The sequence below is a fragment of the Chroicocephalus ridibundus genome, chromosome 4, assembly GCF_963924245.1.
Source record: "Chroicocephalus ridibundus chromosome 4, bChrRid1.1, whole genome shotgun sequence".
In the NCBI taxonomy this organism is placed as follows: domain Eukaryota; kingdom Metazoa; phylum Chordata; class Aves; order Charadriiformes; family Laridae; genus Chroicocephalus; species Chroicocephalus ridibundus.
The window spans coordinates 74,925,451-74,950,857 of NC_086287.1; the positions used below are offsets into that span (position 1 = coordinate 74,925,451).

Sequence of the window (25,407 nt, forward strand, 5' to 3'; positions counted from 1 at the left end):
ACAGGTTATGAGACAGCAAAGCCGGGGACAGCCTGACAGACCCCGCGCGCTGGCCTCCCAGAGACCAGTTACCCATTTGCCATGGTTTGAGCTCACTGCGTCCTTCTCAGAGACATGCAGGAGGGATGGTGTTCCCCAGCGAGGCGGGGACCTGGGGCAGGGCTTTGGGAACACGCTGCCAGCCCCACTCCCGCGGGGGATGGCCCGGCGGCGTGGGGACCAAACACCCCGCTGAGCAACGGTGGCGCCTCGCCGGCAAAGAACTTGAGTTTAAGTCATCCTCAGGCTTTAAGTGGCCACTAAACGCGGTGGGGGGGGACCCTACGGCATTTATTGATATAAAACGCGCAGGGAAGCGAACAGGAGCTTTAGCTATGCATCTCGAGCCTCACCGCCTGCCGTACACCCCAGCATCAGCCCGGCTGGGAAACGCATCCCTCATCCCTTTGCCACGCATCCCTACTTTCTCATTACCTGTATACTCGGGAAAGCAGATAGCCAGTGGAGATTTCTTAATTTTCTCCTCAAATATGTCCTTCTTGTTTAGAAAGAGGATGATAGACGTGTCTGTGAACCACTTGTTGTTGCAGATGCTGTCGAAAAGCTTCAGCGATTCGTGCATGCGGTTCTGCAACAGAAAGGAGAGATGGCGTCAGGCCAACGGCAGCCCACCCGGGGACGTTCAACACGTAGGGAAATCTAAAACAACTAAATTAAGGCGGAAAACACAAAAAATGAAAAGCTACGATATACATAATAAATTTATGTATACACACAGCTGAACGTGTACATACACAGATGCGGTCCCTATAACATGGGGCAGACAGTTAGTAACGTAAGGGCATTTAACTACGCAGAGCTGTGCTGGTGTTGCATAGCACATCATTTACAGGACCCCAGCTCATAGAAATCGTCATGCACCATGCATGGATGGGGAGTTACTTTTGCCCTTCGATCAGATTTACTTGTCGGCGTAGCTCATGCAGATTTTCTACAACGTTCTCATTAATTTTTTTAAATTTTTTTAAATTTTTTCTTTTTTTTTTTTTTTACTTTCTCGAGTGCATGTGGCACACAACTGGCTGGATACATTAACCAAGGACTGGTAGATCCTTGAATTAATCCAGAGTTGGAAGCAGACATCAAGGTGACATAATTTTGGAAACGAACCTTGCCGTGAGCTTTGCCTGGTTTTGTTATTTTGTTTAGTGGAGGCGCCTGGTGTTGGGCTTTTAATTCTTTTTAATTTTTTAATTTTTATTTTTTTTTTTTTTTTAGTTCTCTTGGAAGATGGCTCGACAGAAAGCGTCTGGCAGAGAGGAAAAAAAAGTGAAAAAGGAAGAGGAAGTAGTATATAAAAAGGAAAAAAAAGGAGGGAAAGGCATCTAAGAAGAACCAGACTAGAAGCCAGGCAGCGACCACTGGTGTTAGCTCATGCCTCTAGAAGAACATTAGCTCCTCGCCCGCAGAAGAGCCACACGGTCAAATGCGCGCACAGCGGGGAGTTTGCTTATAGGTCATGCAAAAAAGCCACGAGATGGGAAAAGGAGAGAGATAAGAAGAATGAAAAAAAAAAAAACCAACAACCAGACCAGTCAGTTAGAGAGTCGGAAAGTCCGCCACATGGTTTTATGGTGGTGGAAAGAGCTCACGGCAAAGTCAACCAAGTGTCATGTTCCCTGCTGCTTTCAACTCTCAACTCGGCTTTTCTTTTGGTTTTTTTTTTTTTTTTTTTTTCTCGGTTCAAGAGAAGCTTCATACCTGCCAAATTTGGTTGGTCTCTCAAATGCTCATTTTTTGGCCTTTGTTTGGCTAGATAAGGTGAGTCGGGCGAGGAAAAGCTGTGGAGGCGCCGAGGCTGGCGATGTTTGGGGCGCGAGGCCGACGCCGTGGCCGTCTCTCAGCCGGGCAGCGCAGGGAGCAGGCGCGGTGCGGACGAAGCACACCCCGGCAGCCGGGGCGTTATCAACGGCAGAGCACGGTACCGGCCAGACCGGCTCCTCCGCTCTTCCCAGCGGCATCTCCTTGGGACGGCGCTGCCCAAACCCGCCGGTGCACACACGAGAGTGGTTACAGCCACCGCCGCAGAGATGCTAGAGAGAACAGGGCTCGCTGCCGGAGGGTTTTTTGGGGTGGGTGCAGCGTGTGTTTGTGTGTGTGTGTGTGTGTGTCCTCGCCCCCAGGTTTGGAAATGGGGAGAGGTGGAGGAGGCAGCCGGGCGCTTTCAGCCCTCTCCCGCTCCGTTTCACGCCCGCGCCGGCAGCGTCATCCATCCCAGCGCTTTATTGATTAACGCTTTCCTTTTCATTGATACGCTTTAGCTGCTGCTGAACGTTTCATTTAGAGAAAAGTGGCTCTGTGGACGAAGGAAACACCCCATCTGACCCCGAGTGAAACAGGACACGCGCGCTTTGCCGGACCGTGACCCACACTCTCGGCTGCCAGCCTCGAAACGACCTGGCACCTCCCCACCCCGCAGCGGAGCAGCGCACGGGGGAGACGCCGTCGTGCACAAATGTGAAAATGCATTTCCTCTTTGGGTCTGGGTGGCAAGGCGTTGGCTTATCCGGACCGTCCCGTGTCTGCGTGCGGGTTTTTGCTAACCCAAGTTGCACTGGCTGGTGGGGGAGCCCCGGAGCAAAGCTCCTCTTTGCTACTCGTGGTGTCAACACCGTAACCATGTAGAAACCCGCAAAGGTTTTGCGCAGGAGATCCTCGGCTACCCAAAGCCTTGGGGAGGAGAGAAGAAAGCGGAGGGCGGTCAGGGGAACAGAAAGCAAACACAATTAGCCGTTTTTCACGCAGGGTCCCTCGCAGAACATTTCAAAAGACCTTTTTCTCACCCTTGCTGATCTAAAATAAAAGCTGACTTTCCTACGGTAGCAAGACCACGTCAGGATCCGACAGAAATCCTTCCGCTTGGCTTACGTGGTGCGATTAATTTGTGTTAATACCTGTTAGGAAATGTGAGTGTTCTCCCAAGAAACAGTGACTCTCAGCGTCCAGCCATAACCAGAACATCACACACACAGCACAAGCCAACACATCCCTGTAGAAAATGAGAGTTACAGCAATAATCCTCTATTCCTTTCAAATTCCAGAAATAAGTTCCGAAGCTTCCTAAGGCTGCCTGACACGGCTTTTTGACCTCCAAATGTCAATTTTTTTTTTTTTTTCTCCCAGCTCTGCCAGTTAGCTGAGTAAATATAACCACTGCTCTGCCCACTCCTCCTTATTCACCCAGGAAAGGTTCTGGTCTTAAAAGCCACCTTTTCCTTCCCCATCACTGAAGAGAAGAAGACATTATCCAAAGCGAGGAGCTGCTTTCCGTGCGCGGCAAAGGTGTTGAGCAACATCCCGGTGAGCAGGTCTGGATGCTGCCGGTGCCGTCGCTGGGTGCCACGTGGGAAATGCTGTCGCATCCCAGGAGGGCTCCCGGGAGCCCACGCACGGACACAAGCTGTCCCGGTGCTGGCTGACACTGGGGATGCCCCGCTGCTTCCCTTTCCTTTCCCTTCCCAACTGTTACGAGTTTGATAGGTGTTTGCGGGAGACCTCCAACAGCTCAAGCTGGCCTTGGCCCAGGGGCGAGGATGGGGAGGCGGTACCACATGTAACAGGACCGGCTGCTGCTAAAGGGGGAGTTCGAGCACCCAAATAATCCCCCTCCTACCAGCAAATCCACAGCGAAAGACCCTTTTTGTCCCTTAAAGCTTCCCCAGGGCCCCTCTGGAGCGCCCGTGCTGCTGCGACGGGGCAGACGTGCCCGCTCTGCCAGGAGCCATTAAAGATTACACTTCTCGTCTTTTTATATGAAGTGATAGAAATTACTTCACCTGCTTTTGGACCCGTTGTGCTGCTTTTTCCTCCTTCATGTTGGGTCTAGCATTAAGGGAAAGGGCTCCCGAAACATTGGCTTCTTAGCGTCACTTCCTATTTCGAAATCAGTATTTTATGCCTGCAAACACCCCAAGGAGGAGCGCAGCCCCCACCAGACCCGTCACAGAGGAATAACCACTCGCCCACACAAATTACAAGTCCAGTGAACCTTTCCTGCGCGGGACAAGAGACAGAATTGGTTTTCGGTGAGTTCAGACGTCGCGGCACAGCCGTGCTCCCATCGCTGATGTGCGGCGAACAGCTTTCTGCCGACCGCGAGGGAGACAGGACACTGCGGCCAAGACACTGCCCAGGCAGAAACATGCTCACAAAACCCATCTTTTTTGCACGGAGCGTGAGAGGAGACCTGCTTATTTGTGCAACATCCAGTCGATCCCATCTTTTCTGTTTTCCTTGGTGATGCAGCGCTAACCGCCATGCGAACTACAAGGACGCCGACGGTCATCCTAAGCACAGAAACCCCACATTCCTGCTTCTATTTCCTACGCTGCCCGAGCCACTTCCACTTGCTTTGTCACTCCTAAGGCAATTTCTGAGTGCTGCAATTCAATTTTCCTTGCCCAATGGCAGCAGAGAGAGCACGCTAACCAGGTCACGCAGCGAAACAGGAACCAAGAGGCCAACGCTAATGCATACCACGGGTCACCAGCACAGCGCCTTCAACCCATCCCATGCTCAGCAACGGGGACACGAACAATACTTGCATGTCTTGGCTAGATATGGATGACCTAAATACCTCCGTTTCCGAGGCAGGAACGTGCCGCGAGAACATCTCCCTCTCTTGCCATGACTCCTTTGGATTTGCAAGGAAAAAGCCAAAGAGGATAGTCTCGGTTCCCATGCCATTGCTGTCTTTTTTGTGAATGCCATTAGGAGTTCCGTTTAGAAGGAGCAACGCAAATCTGCCTTTGTTAATCACCTTCTCCAGTTTTACCCACTGATCTGACTGCTGCCCCTCTCTCCTCCCAGATGAGAGATCTCAGGCTTTTCCTCCGGTAACCTCAGCTTATGGAACACAAAGAGAAGTCGCAAATGAGGCGAAGTGGCCTCATTACGCAAAACCATAACCCACGGAGTTGCTCAGTCGGCTCAAGCGGGATGTTCCCACCGTGTACCGAGACGGCAGCTCCTCGTGGCGGACCCGGCAGAGGCAGAGGGCGTCATACCCTGAAGAGAGCGGCTGGTGCTTTGGAGGGGCTGGGCAGAGGGTGTAGTTTCACCTCGTGAGCTCTAGCCGTGGGCCGCGGCTGGCAGCGACGGGACTGGTGAAGGCACTGCTTGAATTTCCCTTGTTCCCCTCCCCTGGGAGCCAGGCACAGGGGGAAGCAGCTCAGATCTGCCAACAGCGGCGCCGAAAGGGTTTTGGGGCAAAGGGAGAGGCTGGATTCAACAGCACCAGGCTCTTTATGGGTGTACGGACCGAGAAATCACAGATGCAGAGAGTTTATTTCATTTATGTCTTTCTGCTCTGGACATAGAGAAGTACTTGCCTTCCTTGACTCCTGCAGCATTGCTCTTTGTGGCAGGGAATCGGAGAGAGAAAATACATCCCTTATAAAAGACTAACCTGCTCTCGGGGATTGATGGCTCCGCACGCAATAGCCCTCTTTCAGCTGCTGCAGGAGGATGGGTGCTCAGTCTTTTAAAACAAACAGCGCAACAAACCACAAAAAAACCCCAACTTTACAAGTGTAGAGCTGCGCTTTAAGGGCAGGGACAGGTCAGGGGGCGTTTCACCCAGCCTGGTTTAACCAGCTCTTTGCCGAGTCTCGCTTGAAAGCATTCCCAATAAACCTGCTGTTCCTGAGCTTTTTTTCCAGTGAGACATGCTGACCCTACAGCCGTGCTGGCCCCAGTGCCGAGCGTAACAGGGTGAGCCCCAGCTGCCTGTTAGAGGCTGAATTTATCTGAACGGCAGTTCCATCCGCCTGAAGCGCGGTTTCACTTAGAGAAGTACAAAAAGCCCCTGTGAAACCATAGAATCATGGAATGGTTTGGGTTGGAAGGGACCTTAAAGCCCACCCAGTGCCACCCCCTGCCCTGGGCAGGGACACCTCCCACCACACCACGTTGCTCCAAGCCCCGTCCAGCCTGGCCTTGAACCCCTCCAGGGATGGGGCAGCCACAGCTTCTCTGGGCAACCTGGGCCAGGGGCTCACCACCCTCACAGCAAACAATTTCTGCCTCAGATCTCACCTAAATCTCCCCTCTTTCAGTGTAAAACCCCTTCCCCCTCGTCCCATGGCTCCCCTCCCTGCTCCAGAGTCCCTCCCCAGCTTTCCTGGAGCCCCTTTAGGGACTGGCAGGGGCTGGAAGGTCTCCCCGGAGCCTTCTCCAGGCTGACCCCCCCCAGCTCTCTCAGCCTGTCCTCCCAGCAGAGGGGCTCCAGCCCTCCCAGCATCTCCGGGGCCTCCTCTGGCCCCGCTCCAACAGCTCCGTGTCCTTCTGCTGTTGGTGCCCCGGCGATTATCGTCAACAGGGCGCCGAGCGCAGGAGGGAATGCTGTGCTCCCTATGTGCCCAGCTTTGCAAGTGGGTTTTTTTTTTCGTTTGGGGCCCTGAGATGCTCTTTCCCTCTCAGGGGTCCACGCCAGCAGTGAAAGCTCTGCAAGTCCTTCCATACTCACAGAGACATCCGTACAGCCCCCAAACCTTTCGCGGCTTAATACCGCTGGAAGTGCCCGGGCCCTAGTGAGCATCTCTATAGAAAATGAAGATGGAGGAGCAGCATCCAGCTCGCTCGCTCTCAGCTGCCTCCTCTTTGTGTTTTCTAAGTGAGAAGCAATAAAAGCTGATTTACGTCATTCAGAGCCAGCAGATGTGACGGATGCAGACAGCAGACGGCAAATCAGCTGACCGAGGAGAGGCCGCTTTTACTGCTGGGTTTTGGGAGAGGCGCCACCTTAGCAGGGAGGAGACCGAACGCTTGGGGGTAAAACGGGGCCGAGAAAATCTGACACCGTCATTTCTTTTTTTTTTTTTTGTTTTCTTTTCCCTATTTGCCCCGGCCTCGCTCAGGGTTGGTTGGTTGGGTGAGGGCAGGGGTGGCCAATGCCAAATCCTTTCCCCCTTGTGTAAACGGACTGCTGCCCTCCTGTTGCTCAGCATCCTCAGAAACGCGTTGTAAAATCGAAAGAGCAAGCATTTGTGCGGCTCCGGCTTCGCTCTTGCGTCCGGAAAGCAGGCAAAGCCTGCTTTCCGGACGCAAGAGCGAAGCCGGAGCCGCACAAATGCCAATTTTCTGCAGGAGCGGCTGAGCTGGTACCCTGCTCGTCACCAGCAAATCCTACAGGACCGAGCATCCCTGAGCTTATCAGGTCGGAGAGGGGACAACCGGGGATTGCAAATAACTGGCCGTGAGAAGGTGCGGGGCGTCTCAGTCAGTCCGGCGGGACGCAGTCGCGACGTTAAACAGCACCCTGAATTCTGCCATCAACGCGACCCGACCAACCAGGTGACTTCATGGAACGGTTTGCTCACAAACCTGCCTCGAAGGGGCCAGGAGACACAGCTCCACTCTTTTTGGGAAGAGAGGACTGCCACCTAACAGCAATCTTTCCCTCGACTCCTTCCTCACCACCAGTTTTCTGCCATTTTTGCCAGCGGGAGGATAAAGACCCTTGGAGAGACAGCACAGATGAAACCGTTCCCAAAATCTGAGCACGGCCTCCGACTCCTTCTCGTTAGACAAATGCAACCGGGTGCTTGCCACAGTCGTCGTTAGTCCCGAAAGCATGCAGCCCCGACACGCTGAATGAACGGCCAGGAGACAGTAATGAGGCTCCTCGCATCCTTTCTGTGTACGTAATTTGCTCGTATTAATTGCGCTCTAATACCAGGGAGCGCACGGCTCCTCAACTCGCTTTATTTCCAGATGGTATTTTGAGCCTAATGTCACAGTGGGAAGTCATAAAAGCTCTCCTAGAGCAAATTACCTGAGGAATCACACAGTTCCGGTCTCACTCAGGAAAATGAATTTCTGTAGCCTTGAGGAAATCGGTTACGCTCCCAGCCCGCGCCCGCCTCGGGCGCGCAGGGCTGTCCCGTGCCGCTGCACCACAGTGTGACCCCCGCGTTTGGTTTAAAAGCCCACCCGGCTCTATCCATCTCCTCTTGCTGGGTACAGCGTCCCCTTAGCGCACTTTGAAAACACCCGGGTCAGCTAGAAAGGAGAAATAAAAACACTGCGACTTCACCGGCGCAAGAAAGCGTTACCTGGGCGTGCAGGACTTGATTTTGAAGAGCGCGGAGGAGGACAAACCCCCTCAGGATTTCAGAGTCAGGGGGGAAACGACCCACAAAAGCACATTCCTGCAGCACCCCAGCCAGCATTCGGCGATCTCCGAGCAGTTCTCCCGCAAAGAAGTGTCGGGGCCTCTGAGAACCCAGTTAGACTCACCGTGGTTTCGTCTTCATGGAGCACCTGGTCGTAGCCGCTCAGCGCCACGCAGAAAATGATCGCCGTGACATCCTCAAAGCAGTGAATCCACTTCTTGCGTTCTGACCGCTGGCCCCCGACATCAAAGAGCCTACGGCACAGGAGAAGACCGTCAGCGCCCGCTCTTTCTTAATTATGAGGAAACTTCCAGCAGTCTTGGCATGTTCGGACCATACGGTCCCTGGAAGGCTCCAAACACAAAGCAACAGGTCTTTAACCACTGGGTCTTCTCCGGAGAAGACCCAACCACTGTGCTGGCTCTTCCCCAGAGCCTGGAGACGAGGAGCAGCAGGAGGAGCAGTGGCAGCCGAGGGACGTGGGGATCTGTGGGAGAGCCTCAGCAGCCTGCTGGCTCCCAACGGGTCTGCGGAGCCCGGCGGAGACCCCGCGCTCTTGAGTTTTAAATGCTCTAAATACTGTGTGCGTGTGCGGCTTTCTGTCCTCACGCCCTCTTCTCTCTGCTGACTGGCATCACGAGGGCCAATATATAGCAATAACCACACGTGACAGGCCCACTTTGGAGATGAGACTTGGCCAAATATTTGGCCAAATATTACATTTACGAGGCTTGATCGGACTTGGGGCCGACCTCATATTATACCTCCCGACAAAGTGGTGTCGTTTGGGTTGGACGAAGGTACCGTGAGCTCCCACCTTAAGGGCAGTGATTTTCAAGCCAAACATTTCATACTGTTGACCCCCAAAAACACCTTGTTCTCTGCAGTGGGAGCCACCCGTGCATTAACCAGCAATTTAACAACTTCTTCTTTGGGAGCCATAGGGAAACCCCGTGACAAAGAGAGGCCCTGAAAATGCACCGGTCCGTTCAGTTTTAGACTAACCTGAAGTGGAGGTTTTTGAATGTGAAGTGGGTTTCTACGATGCCAGTTGTTTTGACCCTGGTTCGGAGGATATCCTGCTCCGTGGGCTGGTAGTCTGCAGCTCCGATTCGATCTAAGCTGTCTAGGTAGCTAAGAAGAAGAGAAAAGAAAAAGAAAAACAGATAAGAATAAGACACACACTAATCTTTGCCCATCTCAGATGAATCCTTCAGCTGCCTATTAATCTTTTTCAATCTCATTTTTCATGGCTGAATGTATTGTAGTTAAAGGAAAGAAGAAAAAAAAAAAAATCCTATTCTGGGGAAAAAGAAACGTGAGCAAACCCCACTAACCTAAGCATAAAATCTGATAGTGAACTGCAAGCAGGAAATTAAGAGCGCGTGTGTTCTGAGCCCTGATTGCAATCTGTGAAAATACACAGTCTTAATATTACTTGCTATTTTTATTCGCCGAGGGATGAAGGTCCCTGTCGGTCCGTTGCGCTGGATGCTGCACGCGCGCACCCCTTGCTGCCAGGGTTTATTCAGATAAGAGGTTGGAGCGTATGGGTCTGGCTCCCAGAACGGACAGGTCGAGAGCCACCTTCGGGAGCTGCCTCTCTCTCCGTTGGGAAAGGAGGGAGACGGGGCAGGTTGCCGCGAGGAGATGCCTCGCCTTCGGGCAGCTCAAACACAGGGACACGGATCCCCGCCAGCGAGTCACTGCTGGAATCCAGCACAGGGCTGGGACCGTGGGAGACAAAACCCAGGGCCCGCAGAGATGGTGATAATCTGGGAATATAAATTGTTTTTTTTTTTTTTTTTTTTTTTTCTGGGGGGTAAAGGGGATATCTAGCTTTCTAAAACACTCGAATAGGTTTAAACCAGTTACCCTTATTTCTGCTCTAGGCTTCAAATCTATGAACATAAGCAATGCCTCCATGGGCTGAAACTCTGGGGAGGAAGTCCTGTCCTTTGGCACGAAATGTTTTTGCAGAGGAACCCTACAGCTGCGCACTTATGACCACGATCCATTTTTTCATCCACATTCAAGACAGTTTTTCAAAACAGCTCCGCCCAACTAAATATAATTTAGAAGGAAAAGAGGAAGATGAAGACCAGGCTGGCTGGGGCTTTGAGCAACCTGGTCTCGTGGGAGGGCAGGGGGTTGGGATCAGATGATCTTTAAGGTCCCTTCCAACCTCAACCATTCTGTGATTCTATGATTTCATGAATTTGGATTTAAATTTAATATGAATTATAAACACAGAGCTGTCTTTCTCACTACCATTGAGCTGCATGCAGACGCTCCAGTTCTTCTGAAAGGGGGTTTGATGTGCATTAAGGCGCCTAAATGCCTAACTCTAGCCCCAGGAGCACCAATCTAATGCACGTGAGATGCTTTCACTGTACTGGGAATGTAGTAAAGCAGGTCTGCGCACCAGCGGCGCTCCTGCCCTTTGATGTCTGTGCCTCTGGCAGCCTGGATGTCACCCAATGGGGCAGTGGGGCAGGAGGTGACATGGTGTCAGCCATGTTCAGGTTCACCCGTTCAGGTGTCAGCCAGAGGATGGCAGCTGTGCCCAGCGCAGCTTGTGGAGAATAAAGAGTAGTAAGAGGAGCTGTGCCTTTGAAGGGAAGGAAAAGACATTTTTATCTCTGCTGAGTATGAAGTATTGTGTCCAGCTTTGGAATCCCCAGCACGGGAAGGACACGGAGCTGTTGGAGCGGGGCCAGAGGAGGCCCCGGAGATGCTGGGAGGGCTGGAGCCCCTCTGCTGGGAGGACAGGCTGAGAGAGCTGGGGGGGTTCAGCCTGGAGAAGAGAAGGCTCCGGGGAGACCTTCCAGCCCCTGCCAGGCCCTAAAGGGGCTCCAGGAGAGATGGGGAGGGACTCTGGAGCAGGGAGGGGAGCCATGGGACGAGGGGGAAGGGGTTTAAACTGGAAGAGGGGAGATTTAGGTGAGATATTGGGAAGAAATTGTTTGCTGTGAGGGTGGTGAGCCCCTGGCCCAGGTTGCCCAGAGAAGCTGTGGCTGCCCCATCCCTGGAGGGGTTCAAGGCCAGGCTGGACGGGGCTTGGAGCAACGTGGTGTGGTGGGAGGTGTCCCTGCCTAGGGCAGGGGGTGGCACTGGGTGGGCTTTAAGGTCCCTTCCAACCCAAACCATTCTATGGTTCTGTGAATTTACCTGTGAGTGCAAGAAGGTAGGAGCTGGAACAATTCACATAAGACAGCCATGATGTCTAAGCTTGACTTTCTCTTTCAGTTTAGCTAAATGTGACTTCTTTTTTTTTTTTTTTTAAACAACATAAAGTGTGGGTTTAGCCCTGATAAGTAACCTAGTCACACCAACTCGCTCGGAGCACGCTTCCCCCTGTGCTTTGCCAAGGCACATCCCGCTGGGCTGGAACGCGCTGCCCCGTCCTGCCGCTGGAGATGCTTTCCCTGCCACATCAGACAGCAGGAAAAGTCTTCCCCTGTGTGTCCTGGAGGGAGTGCTCTGAGCCAGGGCTCCGGAGCGGGATACCCAGTGTGCCGGGGCCATGCACTCCGCTACCCGAGAAAACTCACTGCCCCCAGCTTTCCCGCTAGCCTGGAAAAACAAAAAACAACCAAACTCCACGCTAAGGTGAAACGCAACCCTCACCCTGCTCACATTACATATTTTGGCTCCCCATCATATTTATCATCTGGTTTTTTTTTTGCTAAAGAGTGCCAAGAATCACGTCACCCAGCATAAAGTATATAAGCTAAGCAGGCTTCTTTTTGTTGTGCCCTTTTTCAAGCATTTAAAGCCATTGTGGTTTTTGTGACAGATGCTCCCTTAATAGCTTTATGATGGGCCCTGGATGGATGAATGGGGCTTCACTGGAAATCAGATCCTCCGCTGTGACGGCTGAAGCCACGATCACTCATCTATTCACAACTGGTGTCAGCTCCCGTTATTTAAGAGACAGCTGCATTTCTTCACATGTCCCCGCAGACCGAGCTCTGCAGCGCCGTTGTTCAGGGACCCGGCCGCTCCTCTGTCCTCAGGAACAAAAAAATACTTCAAGGTGATGATAAAAAGCGGAGGTGTGAGAGAGGCAGGGATTTTCTCTCCCTCTTGCAGCTCTTGGCAGTACCCTGAAGACCTTTGTCGCTTCCTCCATCTTCATTTTCTGGAATTTCCTATGATTCAACTCTCTTCAATTTAACTTTCCCTATTAATTGTTCTTGCCTTCGAGATCCTCCTTTAATGCTGGGCGTGCTGCAAATGAAGAAATCTACTGCAAACTGGCCAAAGGACTCGGCATCACAGCAGCACAGTGACAGAGGCGTTCGTTAATGTAATTACTGCTTTCAATGTGCGATGATTTGCCTGTGAACAGCAGCATCCTTTAAACCCCAGGCCCGTGCTGGGACTTCAGAGGGTTCTTGCTCTCGCTAACCGGCGTGCTCAGCCTTCAGCTCTTCCACGTGGCATTCCCCTCGGCTGCCCAACAGCCAATTTCCTCCAGATTTGACGGGGTCCTGCACACGACCTGGCTCTGAGGCTCGGAAAGCCTCACCTCCCTTCGCATCCTTGTCCATGGCGGTGACGCAGCCCGGCGTGCCCGGCTCCACCCGAGTTACTGGGGGGGTTGGATCAGAGGTTTGGGGGAGCTGGTGCAGCCTGCCAGCCTCTCGAGGGGGCAGGATGATAGCGAAAGAGGGAGGAGAGCCAAGCAGCATCCACCCCATCCACCCTCTGCTCCCTGACAGCACCCAGCATCCATTCCCAGTCGGGATGTCTCCATAGGAACCTCGGCTGGGGGGTCTCTAGCATCTGGGTGAGGGCACAGGGACCGGAGCACCTCTCTGCTAAGGAAAGGCTGAGAGCCCTGGGGCTGTTCTGCCTGGAGAAGAGCGGGCCGAGAGGGGATCTCATCAATGCTCAGTAATAGCTAAAGGGCGGGGGGCAAGAGGATGGGGCCAGACTCTTCTCAGTGGTGGCCGGTGACAGGACATGGGGCAACGGACACAAACTGGAACATGGGAAATTCCATCTCAACATGAGCAAAAACTTTCCTGTGAGGGTGGCAGAGCCCTGGCACAGGCTGCCCAGAGAGGTGGTGGAGTCTCCGTCTCTGGAGACATTCCAACCCCGCCTGGACGCATTCCTGTGCCACCTGCTGTGGGTGACCCTGCTCTGGCAGGGGGTTGGACTGGATGATCTCCAGAGGTCCCTTCCAACCCCACCATTCTGTGATGCTGCGATTCCCAGTCCTTAACTGGTGCTGTGACAGAGGAATACCCAGTATCCCCAACACCCCACCTGCCCCGGTGTCAGGCGAGCTGAGCTCTGCGAGGCTGGTCCCTCAGGGTCACTCCCATGTGAAAGCATCCATCCCGGCTGCCGGACACCCCAGCTCCAATACCTGCTTGCCAACACACCCTTTGCCTTTTCTATGAACCCCCCTCTTCGTCTCTTTCCTCATTTCTAGCCTTTTCCATCACTCTCCATGTGTTTCTCAGTGACTTAAATTCTTTCAGCTGCCTGGGTCTGCTCTTCGTCTGTTCCCGCTACTCGATGAGGGTCAGCCATCAATTTACACGAAGGTACACAACGTTGTCAGTGCTGGTTTTGAGGCTGCATTCCAAAACTGTTTACTCCTCCGGCTGCTCTCCCCTGGAATTTCTCCCATCTCAGGCTGCAGCGGATATTTTTTCCACTGGACTTGGCCGCAGCTGAGCTCGTCTCCCCCCGCTTCGGCGTCATCTTCATTGCACGCTGCCGACATCCGAGCTCCACTGCACGGCTGCCACGCTAATATCCAGCTGCGGGACTGGGAATCTCAGGCAGGCTGCTGTTTGGATGCTGAGCTGATTTTGAGCTGCTGCTTCTTCTCCTCAGTTTCTGCTGGAGGTATCTCCGAGGCTTCACCAGAGCCCTGCCCGGGCTGCTTGGAAGGACCTGCTGGTCTGCTGGGTGCAAGCCTGAGCTGGTGGAGGATGGGATGTGCTGGGGTGCCACCTCTTCGGGAACAGGGAAACCTAAGTGGGGACAAATTGCCACACATGGATGACAGCACTCCTGGTATGCCCTCTGAGATGCTAATCTAAAGGCCAAACTGTTGCTGGAGATAATTAGTCGTCGCAGCCAACAGGCTCGATGACACATAATCCCCCTCAGAAGCTGGCATCTGTTTAACCAGCAGAAATGGGAGCACTTCGGAGGCTGTGGAGCGAGCGCTCGGCTCTCCCCGCTTCCCGCGTCATCTTCGTGCCGACATCCCAGCGCCTTCCACTGCCCAGCTCCGGGGGCCGCACGCTGGCGTGGAAGCGAATCTGAACTGACACATCAGCTCTTCTTTGCGGCTCGCCTTGCCCAGGGCTTGCAGGGGTTAAAAAAAGCCGAGGAAAGGTCAGGAGGTTTTTGAATACACGAGTAACCCTCTAGCATTTATACTCCTGAGCCGAGCAGCTCCATTACTGCTTATATCTTTTATCTCAGATGCTTTGTTTTGAAGCAGATTGCAGGTTTCTGAGTCACTCGGTTTATCGGGCTCGGGGAGGTGAAGCCCCGACTGTATTACGCTGCTAAAAGCAAAACACACAAGAAATGGCATTTCCCAAATACAGGGAGAGGAGCTCATCTAGCGGGGGCTACAAAAGGTCTATAAGGATGAGCTGATATTAAATACCTCCACAGAGTAATATTGAAAATAGGAGGTAAAGCTAGTTTCTCGCCCCTTCGTTTGCTGCTTCCAGCAGCATGTGGTGGCAGCACCGCTGATGTCAGAGACAAGCAGAAAGGACTGCTGTCCGAGTTATCCCATGGGAACAGAGCGGTGGCAGCAGCCTACGTGCAGCATTTGGCCAGGACCCCTCCCCGGGCACTCTGCCACCATGGGAACCTTCTCCCAGGGCTGTAGACCCTTTGCCAAAGGCTCCGCTGGCCACTGTTTTGGGTGAAGGAGTGTAGCTGAGGTCGCTGGCTGCGGTCAGAGCTGGATACCTGTGGGGAGGCTTACACAGACCTACATTCAGAGAATCATTGAATGGTTTGGGTTGGAAGGGACCTTAAAGCCCACCCAGTGCCACCCCTGCCCTGGGCAGGGACACCTCCCACCACACCACGTTGCTCCAGGCCCCGTCCAGCCTGGCCTTGAACCCCTCCAGGGATGGGGCAGCCACAGCTTCTCTGGGCAACCTGGGCCAGGGGCTCACCACCCTCACAGCAAACAATTCCTGCCTCAGATCTCACCTAAATCTCCCCTCTTCCAGTTTAAACCCCTTCCCCCTCGTCCCATGGCTCCCCTCCCTGCTCCAGAGTCCCTCCCCAGCTCTCCTAGAGCCCCTTTAGGGACTGGAAGGTCTCCCCAGAGAACTGTCTGTTCATGTCTGTTGAGGTTACCGGCAATGAAATCGTTAAACGTCTGTTGGGTTTTTCTTGCCTCAAAGGTGACACCTTGGCAGTCCTTGGGCAGGCAGCACCCAGCTCACCACCTCCTCCTGCTCCAGACGCCTGGGCTGGGGCAGGGGCAGAGCAATGGGGACTTCAGCAGAGCAAGCCTGGGGACACCAGCATCTTCCTAGATGCTCCTCCGTCCTGCCGGTCCTGGCCTCTGTCCACGCCTCCTCAGTGAAGGAAAGGCCATGCGCGGGTTGTCCCAGCCTCCTCCTGTTGGCTGGCATTGTATTTGATTGAAAAAGCAGAGCCCCGTTTGTCAACAGACGCAGCTGAGTCACCGCCAGGTTATTTTCTACTCCATGTACAGAGGCGCTCGACGGTCAGCTCCAACATCGTCTCCTGGCAAATGCCGAGTTTTTAATCAAGGTTGTCACGAGCAGGATCCACCTCGTCTAACTCCAGGTGCTTAGGTGAAGATGTCTCCACCCGAGTGCTCCTTCCTCGTTCATGGATGGAAATAGGCATTTCTGATGTCTGTTATCCGTATCTGGCCTTAGCTTGTACCCTAACTTCTCCCTTTCTTTCACTGATGAACAAATAGCTCAACATACATTTAGCACTGAACCCATTTAATATTTAGTGACTGCAGAGTAAGGATTCAGAGGACAAATACCGGGTTTATCAGTAGTGTCTCTGCAGGAGCATTGTAAACTCTCCTAGTGTCTTCCACCAGAAGAGAAAATGTGTGGATGCTGCTTCCCGAAGGTGTGATACGGGTCGGTACGGCTACCCAGGGCGGACGGCGCCGGACAAGCGCCCAGAGGCTCTCGGCACCGCAGAGTTTTTCCTGCAGAAGCCATGCCCAGCCGGACCTGCTGTATGGAAAGGGGGAAAAAAACCACGCCAGCCCACTCCCAGAGCCCAGCACTCAGCCAGCGCCCGCGGCGGTGATGCAACATGTGTCTTAAATAATCATCGGTTATGAAAGCCTTGAAACGACGCCAAGCGGCGGCACCGCGTCCCTTCAGAAATCAATCCCACCTGAGGGTGGGGACCACGGCGCGCACACGTGTGTGCAGAGCCCTCCGCTCCTCCTAGGGAAAGCCAGAAGGCGATATGTGCTGCTCCTCGGGCGCTTCCAGGGGGGAGGAGGAGGAGACCTTAGAGGATACGCCATTCAGCTGGGAGGGCAGGAGCATCGCCTGGCATTTTCTGAGCCCAGCCCAGAGAAGGGAGGTCTTGGGAATTCGCTCCTGGACTTTAGGAAACTTGTTTTTTTTTCTTTCTGGCTGTGTTCCCCACTCGGCCAGCCTGGCCTCGACGGGAATCACACCGCAGGCTCCGCCGTCCTGCTGCTGCTCCTGATGACAAATCTCATCTCACGTCCATCCAGATGAGATACTGCCATGAGACGCTCCCCACCTCCCACCGCTTCTGCTGCCTGCTTCTCGCTGGCTGCTAACAGCCAGAGCGATGGTCACCAGGCCCAGGGATTACTGGAGTTATTTTCCTGAATGAACGTTGCTGGATGCGCCGGGTTTTCATTAGTCGCCCCTGGGAAATGAGGAGGATGGTCCCTGCCGTTAAAGGGTGGTGCCAACCCTTGACAAGAGGGATGCTACCTTTGCCATGCCCATTTTTTGCCCGGCACTGAAACGGGACCCCGAGCTGTTTGCTCAGACCTTGCCAAGTGCAAGCGAGCGATGCGGCCGTGGAAAAGGAACAGGAGTCGTGCAGCAGGCTGTACGGGGCTTGTACATCAAGATCAACTTGACAAGTTGATATTAATACTAATGATAGGCAGGAGGAATGAACAAAAGCAGGTTGGGGTGGAGCTGTCCTAGTTAGACTTGCAGTTTTCCGAGGCATGACTGGATCCAGAATAATTTTTAGCATCGCATGCAGATGAGCAGAGTCACTAAATAGCAACCGTATAGCAAAGGTACTTCAGGACATGAGGGTCTCCGGGCCTAAGCTGCTGGCTGGCTTTGCTCGCGGGTGGCAGTTTGGTCAGCAAGGTATCACGGTCTGGTTACCGCTGGAACAAAAGGACACTGTGGTAGAGCGTGAGTCTGTGAGCAGAGAGCTCTGGCTGGGGGAGAGGTGGGCTTTGGAGGAAAAGCCAAGGCTAACAACCTGCTCAAGAACGGTGTTGGGGTGGTCCTGGGAGAGCAGATGTGGGCTCATCTTCCTGCAGTGACATTTGAAAATTGGACGCTACGTAAGCGGGGATGATGAAGGCTTTTTTACATATTGGAGCCCTTACAAAAGGGAAAACCGACGTGCCTGGATCAGATCAATGACCCACCTAGCTTAACTAGTGTCCAGGAGCAGATGTTGAGAGAAGAACGTGAATACAGGGCGAGCACACAGTACTCAGGCAGTTTTCCCAGCCTCCAGTACTTCATATGGATAGCGGATATCTTTATATTTATTACCCCCGCAGTGATTTTCCTTATAGAAATGTGTCTAGGCGCCTTTTGAAGCAATGGAAGCTTCTACCAGCCACACCTGCAGCAAGGAATTTCCCAGCTCAGCTACCGTCTGGGTGAAAAACTGCCTCTTCCTGGTTTTTAAACTGCCATGTCAGAGTTTAACTTTGCTAATTACTGTACGGGAAGAGCTGTCCTCTCTCTCCTCCCCATTCCCCACTTGTGGAGCGTCCCCTGGGGAGCATGTCTGCTCTGCTCCTGAGATGTTCCTGTGTAGCAGCTCTTCGGAGCCTTTCACCACATCAGGAAGGGACGATGGGTCCTCATCTCCTGGGTCCTATCTGAGATGGGGAAAGGAGGGAGCCACAACTGCCTTGTTCTTTACACTGAGGGTGGTGAGCCCCTGGCCCAGGTTGCCCAGAGAGGTGGTGGAGGCCCCAGCCCTGGAGACATTCAAGGCCAGGCTTGAAGAGGCTCTGAGCAACCTGATGTAGTTGAAGATGTCCCTGCTGACTGCAGGGGGGTTGGAACAGATGGCCTTTAGAGGTCCCGTCCAACCCAACACATCCTATGATTCTATGATTCTATATGTAACTCTGCTCTGCGGTCACTCGATACGATGCTATGTGGAGCAGCAGATTAACACTGGCCCCCTCGGAGCCGCTGCCCGGGCAGATCTGGCGGATCTGGTTTGCTCCCAGTGGCGCGATCCCTTTTAGAAGCATCCTCATGTGGGCAATGCCGCTGTTTACGCAAAGCCTCTGTGATTTAAAGCACTGCTTAGCGCCGAGCCGCTGGCCACGGGGCACCCCGGCCTTCGTTTTCGTAAGCGAAAGATTTTTACGGGGGCTGGCTGGATCTCTCCAGCAGGGCTACGTAAACCCCAGCCCGCCGGCGTGACGCGCGGCTCAGGCTGTGCAAGGTCTTCTGTGCCGGTGGCCCTGCTCGCAGGTGTCCTCCACACAGGCACCCCATGGAGCTTCGGCTGCAGCGGAGGAAGGCTCAACAGCTCCAGCCCAGCTCCCGCTTTACGTAGACCTCTGCTTCCTTCGTGACCAGCTCTGAAGGACAGGAGCTGGAGCAGGGATGAAGCGTGGTGGGACTCAGCGCCCTGGAAGCGAGCAGGATCTATGCCTAAACCTTTACGCAACAGAATAAGTGGGTTTGATGCTTTTTTTTTTTCCTCTCCTCCAGGATTGCTGTTATAAACCTGCTGACAGAGGAGCTGATGGCTTTCTATACTATTAAAAAAAAAAAAAAAAAAAGAAGAAAGAAAGGAAAGAAAAGATGGGGCTAAAAATAAGCCACGGGGAGTTTGGGATAATGAAGGGTTTGTTCTGGGAAGGAGCCCTGATCAGAGGACGCAGCCCCCGCGCTGCAGCGGGGCTCCGGGCTGGTTCACCCGCACGGCGTTCAGCTGCTCCAGCCCAAACGGGGACAGACACCGCCGAGAATGGTCCCCCGCGTCCCCCCGGGCGAGCATGCCAACGGCTCGCTCACCCCAGCCCTCCTCAACACTGCCCCAGCGGCCGATTCCATTTGGCCCCCAGGCAATCCGGCGAGCTAATTACTGAGAATTACTCCAACCCTGGATGGCCAACAGCTGTGACCACAGATGAAACCAGTCCCGCAGACTCCAACCTTTTGGTCAGCCGCCGGCCAGGGAGATTCGCCATCCGGGCGCGCAGGAAGGCCCAGGACATCTATCCGCGCAGTAGGGGAAGCAGCTTTAAAGTCTTCCTTTCTAAGCCGGAAGGAAAAAATGCGATATAGCGGCAGTGTTTTTGTAGTGCTAGGTGTCTGCCGGCGGCAGGGGTAGGACTGGCGAGGGATTTAGATCTAAAGCGCTAGTTAATGAGATCCGCGGCCCCGTATCGAGTAGGTAGAGGATGCCCATCGCTGGGTGACGGCGCAATTATGGTGGTGGTGGTGGTGGGGTCTGTCGGGAGCTGATTTCAATCAGGGGCCTCATTTACCCACTCACTGTGCTGAGGCAGACGGGCTGCTGGCGATGGAGTGGGAATCGTGTTTCTGGATCTTCTCATCTGTCCATTTTCCCAACCTATTAGCAAGCTATGGGGATTTCTGCTTTCAAATCCCATTTCAGCATCCCTGCCAGAAACGGTGGGTACCAAAACCAGCCGACGCTCTGCCGTGGACAGATACGACCCACAGCTAGCAAAAGCAAAACCTGGAAATTTTACCCACGGCTGCACGATAAAAACGTCTTGGTTATCCCAGACTTAGGTGGATCTTTTTGGTGTGTAAGGTCTGTGCTATCCAAATGGACGTTCTGGTCCTTCTCAGCGGCTGTCAGGCTGAGGCTCCTCCTAGAACGGCTTTGCTTGTGGTATTGCAGCATTTTGGTTTCATTCCAGGCCGGATCCAGAAGCAGAGATACGTGAGGGAAAATTCATGGAGTTTCTCAGCCCTTTAGAAAATATCCAGCCGTTGTTAGGAGGAGATTTGTTTGCCGTGTACCAAAATAGCTCGGTCGTTCCCACCAGGGAAGGCTGTCACTTGGGCCAGGCTGGTCAGACGAGATGTCCTGCTGACCGCCACTTTTCTGTTCTCCCTCTCTTACAGGCATGAGCAACCTCAGAGAGGTCTGTAGTCGCAGCCCCCTGCCGCCAGACAGCCACCCTGGAAGGTCATGCTCCTGCAGCCCACCCCATAGACGTCTGAGTCGCCCCCAGGTCTCAGCAGGAGGGGGCTGATCCCTGTGTTCAGCAGAAGATGCATCAGGGAAGCGTGTGGGATATAAAATCAGCTTGGGATACTCCATACGGGCCAGCCCGGCCACAGAGATGGTGCGAGAGATGAGCTGAGGACACCACCACCACCGCGCGTTCCTCCGCGAGGGCTGGGGACAGCTACTGCCTCTGCACTTGAGGTTGTGCAGAGACTTTCCCCTCTGCCCTGGCGACACGTCCCTGCCACAAGCCGGCTTTATAACAAGAAAGACAACCTCTGCTGTCTGCCTGTGGACCTGCCAGCGACCATGTCTCTCGGGAGCGAGCCGCGGTGCTGCAGTAAGCCAGGTGGTTGGACCAGGAATCCCCACCTGCTTGGTGGGAGAGGTCTGAACCAACCCAGGAGCTCTTCATTTCCAGTGGGAGGATGGACCTGGCCCAGAGCAGCATTAGGTCTGGAAAACATCAGGACTTCTACCAGACAAGATGGACTTTATTGCCAATAAATGCTTTTGCTGAGCTTCATCTTGGCCGCAGAAGAGGAGGAGAGCATCTCAAGCAGATGGCTGGTGAGCACAAGCATCACCTGCGTTCCTGCACTCTCTGCTGCTGGAGCACCTCAGCTCCCACTGACCGGGACTGATGTGCCCGCCCAACTTCCCACCGGAGCAGGGCAACGTTATTAATCGCACTTGCTTTAGGAGGAATATAAGTATTAAGGGGAGAGAAGTCGGTTTGTGGTCCCAAAATCGCAGTCAGGAGCTTTAACCACAAGACCTTTCCATACCGAGTTTTATAACCCTTAAGGAATATTCTTCCATGATTTTAACATGGATTTTGCCCGTGTAGGGGCAGATACCGTAAGGCTGGTAGGAATTTGCTGGCCTAGTATAAGAAAGAAATATATTCCCTACATAAAGAGCAGCCTATACGATGGTGTTACAATTGATGACTAAATCCTAAGTTAACCAATAATTTGAAGAGAGATAAATAAATGCTTTTTTTTTTTTTTTTGGTGAACAAAGAATGCTGAAAATGGATGTTGTCATGTACTTTTCTGCTCCATCCCGTATAATTTCATGCATTCCTATAGGGATTTTGATGAGTTCTGCAGATCAATGACGCTGCATTTAAACACAAGCTAAGCAGTAATTACAGATGCATGCAAGATTTATTCATCTGGTGGCCCTGCACCAGCTGATGGAAGGATCAGCCGTATCCAATCAATGTTTGAAGCTTCTCAAAATAAAGAGCTTTTTGGCTCCCACTGTGAAGTGAAAATAAAAATAACCCCTTGAATCCCAGGAGTGCCCCCCTATGTCATAGAATAACAGAACCATAGAATGATTTATGTTGGAAGGGACCTTAAAGCCCACCCAGTGCCACCCCCTGCCCTGGGCAGGGACACCTCCCACCACACCACGTTGCTCCAAGCCCCGTCCAGCCTGGCCTTGAACACCTCCAGGGATGGGGCAGCCACTGGCTCCCCTCCCTGCTCCAGAGTCCCTCCCCATCTCTCCTGGAGCCCCTTTAGGGCCTGGCAGGGGCTGGAAGGTCTCCCCGGAGCCTTCTCTTCTCCAGGCTGAACCCCCCCAGCTCTCTCAGCCTGTCCTCCCAGCAGAGGGGCTCCAGCCCTCCCAGCATCTCCGGGGCCTCCTCTGGCCCCGCTCCAACAGCTCCGTGTCCTCCTTGTGCTGAGATGTCCCTACAGGGAAGGCTGCAGGATGGATCTGGGTCACAGCTGCACCGTTGCCCTTGCTAAGCCTTGCCTTTGCGCACCCAGAGATGCTCTCCACCTTGGGTCTTCTTCACACGCTCACTGCATGACCCACTTGTCCCTAGGGCTGGGGGCTGGACTGATGAGATTTAAGGCACAAGGGAGGAGAAAAAGAGGTTCCCTGGGATCATCTCCCGCAGGGTGCAGCGGGGTGCCCAGGCTCGGCGTGATGGCGGGGAGCCAGCGTGATGTGCCCCGCTGTGGCGTGAAGGGAGCAGCTGGGGGACTGCAGCCGGAACCACAGAGGTGCGTGATGTGGCTCTGTTGTTATGCGAACACGTGGCAGGGGATGCAAGGTAGCATGTTTAAAGGCAGATGCTGGATTTCGTCCAATTTCTCTTCAGGTTTTCCCTGCTGATGTGGGTTATGTGGCCATATTGGAGCTCTACCCTCCCATGGAGCAAAGGTGCTTGCTCCCTCCCTGCTGTCCCCGCGAGATGCCCCGACGAGCCAGGGAGTCCCGCTCTGCGACGCTCTTTGCCGGGACTTCAGACAGGGCACCAGCGCTAATCCTACACCCAGGTTTCTCCTCAAGCTGGTGGAAAGCAGTGTCACATCAAGCGGAGTCAGCAGGGTCAAAGCAAAACCTGACGCCCTCCCGTGCTGCTTCCGTCCCGGGGCGAGGGAAGCCGAAGAGCGGGACGAACGGACCGACGCGGGCGGCCCAGGGGTCTGGGCAGCACCTTCAGACACTCGGATGGGCGCCTGCACACCGGTCAGAGAAACCTTTGGTGAGACAAACAGGTCATGCGGGTCACCTCTGCGTGTTTAGCATGTTTTTTTAGGTCCTACCAACTATTTTAAGCAGATGCTGTTAAGTCTCCCAAATCTTCTCTCTCTTCAACACTTATAAACACTTAAAGGGTGGGTGTCAGGAGGATGGGGCCAGGCTCTTCTCAGTGGTGCCCAGTGACAGGACAAGGGGGAACGGGCACAACCTTGACCATGGGAAGTTCCACCTCAACATGAGGAGGAACTTCTTTCCTGTGAGGGTGGCAGAGCCCTGGCACAGGCTGCCCAGAGAGGTGGTGGAGTCTCCGTCTCTGGAGACATTCCAACCCCGCCTGGACGCGTTCCTGTGCCACCTGCTGTGGGTGACCCTGCTCTGGCAGGGGATTGGACGGGATGATCTCCAGAGGTCCCTTCCAACCCTATGATTCTATGAAAAGTGATGGTGGCCGCTCAAGTGAAGCCGGCGGGGCTGAGCCTTGCTTCCCTGCCCCATGTGCTCCACTTCAAAGGAAGCTCCAGCGGTGCCGGGAAGCAGAGGCAAGTGGGGAACCCACCCTGCCCTGCCCAGAGAGCAGCCGCTGGGGGGGAAGGGGTTGCCCAGAGGTACGGCCCCTGTGTCCTGGGCTGACAGCTCCCCTCTGTCACCTTCGGGACTGGCGCTGCCACCACTGCATGCAGGTGGGACCCGGCCAAGACTCTGGGTGGCGAGATGCGGCTCCTCATCGCTGGTGGGGAGGAGGCTCTTCTCTCCTCAAGGGCGGTCCCCTGGCAGGATACAGGTACTTGAGCTCCCGGGTAGAAACGTGTAGCCTTTTTTTTTCCTGAGTTCATTTGAAACTTCTGTATGTCTGTCATTCGTTTACGTATTTTTGTTCAACGAGATACTCCTCCGGGGATTTCTTAATGCAAAGTTCCCCCTTCCAACATCAGTTTAACTTGAGTAAAGGTTTTTGCCTGGACTCCGTTATCGATTCCCAGCTCTCAGCAGCTGCTAGCTTGTGTCATCCTCCTCGTGGCTCCATCTTTCTCCTATTCCTGCCCGTTGCAGACTTGGCCTCGCTGTTCAGCGCGCTCCCTGGTGCCGTATTTCTCATGTTGGGGATTGCAAGACCGCGGAGCTGTTTAACTGGAAATGTTTAAACTGACGTTAAGGCTGCTCGGTGGGATGTGCTGGCTGGTATTTTCCCGAACGAGGATTTGGAAATGGTTCTTAGGCTATCGTCAAACCTTACGCACCAAGAGCAGCACTGAGGGATAGGGAAACGCTGATTTATGCTGTTAAAAGTGCTGTCAGAGCCTCAGAGGTACCGCGACCGCTTGCAGGGTGGCACAGTTTTGGAGCACTGAATGTCTTTTTGATGCCGGTGCTGCCAGCAAACCTGCTGCTCAAGGCAGCCCGGCAGGGAAGGGGTTACAGGGAGGAAAAGTAGTTCATAAATCCCCAGCCAGGCTTGGACTAACTGCCAAAACCCGAGCTGACGCTTCCTTGGCCTGGCTCCACGGTGCGGTCCGTGCCTGGTTTCTCTCTCTCACCCCTCTATCTCTTCCCTCCCCTCCCACCAGCATGGAGAAGGTGCTGCCGAAAATCCAGGCTGAGCACCATTTCTCCTCTTTTTTTCACCCCCCCCCCCCAATAAATTCAGCCCCAGAAGAGACCCCCGGGGACCTCGGAGGAGGTGCCTTCTCCAGGTACCGGCGCATTTAGATACTTGAGATGCATAGGAGGTGGGGAAGGTGTGAGAATGAGGATTTTGGCACAAGGAGGGGTGTTTGCTTTGCTGAAATCCAGCCGTCTTCTGCTCTGAACGATGCTGTGGTGACCGAACCAAGCAGCCCTGCCCGGAGCCTGTGCCCATCCACAACACGCCCCGCAGAATTACCCTGAGAGCCTGGGTATGGGATGCCCGGGGGGGATCGTGCAGGAAATTAGAGGGGATCTGTGTGTTATGCCAGCGACCTGAAGGCGAGGAACAGGTCTGTAGAAGGTGAAATAATAGTTTATCTATCTAGAGTATCAGCGTTACTTTTACTCTAAAAGGTACGGATGAATGAACTGACACAGAGCTAGCACTAGCTCTGTGTGTTGCAGGGACGAAAAAAAAAGAAAAAAAAAAGATAATAACAGGAAAAGGTCAAGAATCTGCCTAAAGGTATCTGGCTCATGGTGCTGGCTGGGCTCACGCCTGGCTTGTACCAGAGAGTGGCACCGAGGCAGCAACGCAGCAGCCTCACCTTAGAAT

The 25,407-nt window shown here is 53.8% G+C and overlaps 1 protein-coding gene across 2 annotated transcripts in view; it reads right to left on the reverse strand.

Annotated features, from left to right (window-relative positions):
* GNAO1 (G protein subunit alpha o1) overlaps positions 1–25,407 on the reverse strand; it is a 163,125-nt gene that overhangs the window by 17,920 nt on the left and 119,798 nt on the right. The window contains exons 5-7 of one of the 2 annotated variants that reach the window (XM_063334223.1): positions 9,180–9,308; positions 8,299–8,428; positions 475–628 (exon numbers count right to left, since the gene is read on the reverse strand). In XM_063334223.1, the coding sequence (XP_063190293.1) occupies positions 475–628; positions 8,299–8,428; positions 9,180–9,308 (413 nt within the window). The remainder of the gene's footprint in view (positions 1–474; positions 629–8,298; positions 8,429–9,179; positions 9,309–25,407) is intronic. The other variant, XM_063334224.1, reaches the window with a different exon arrangement.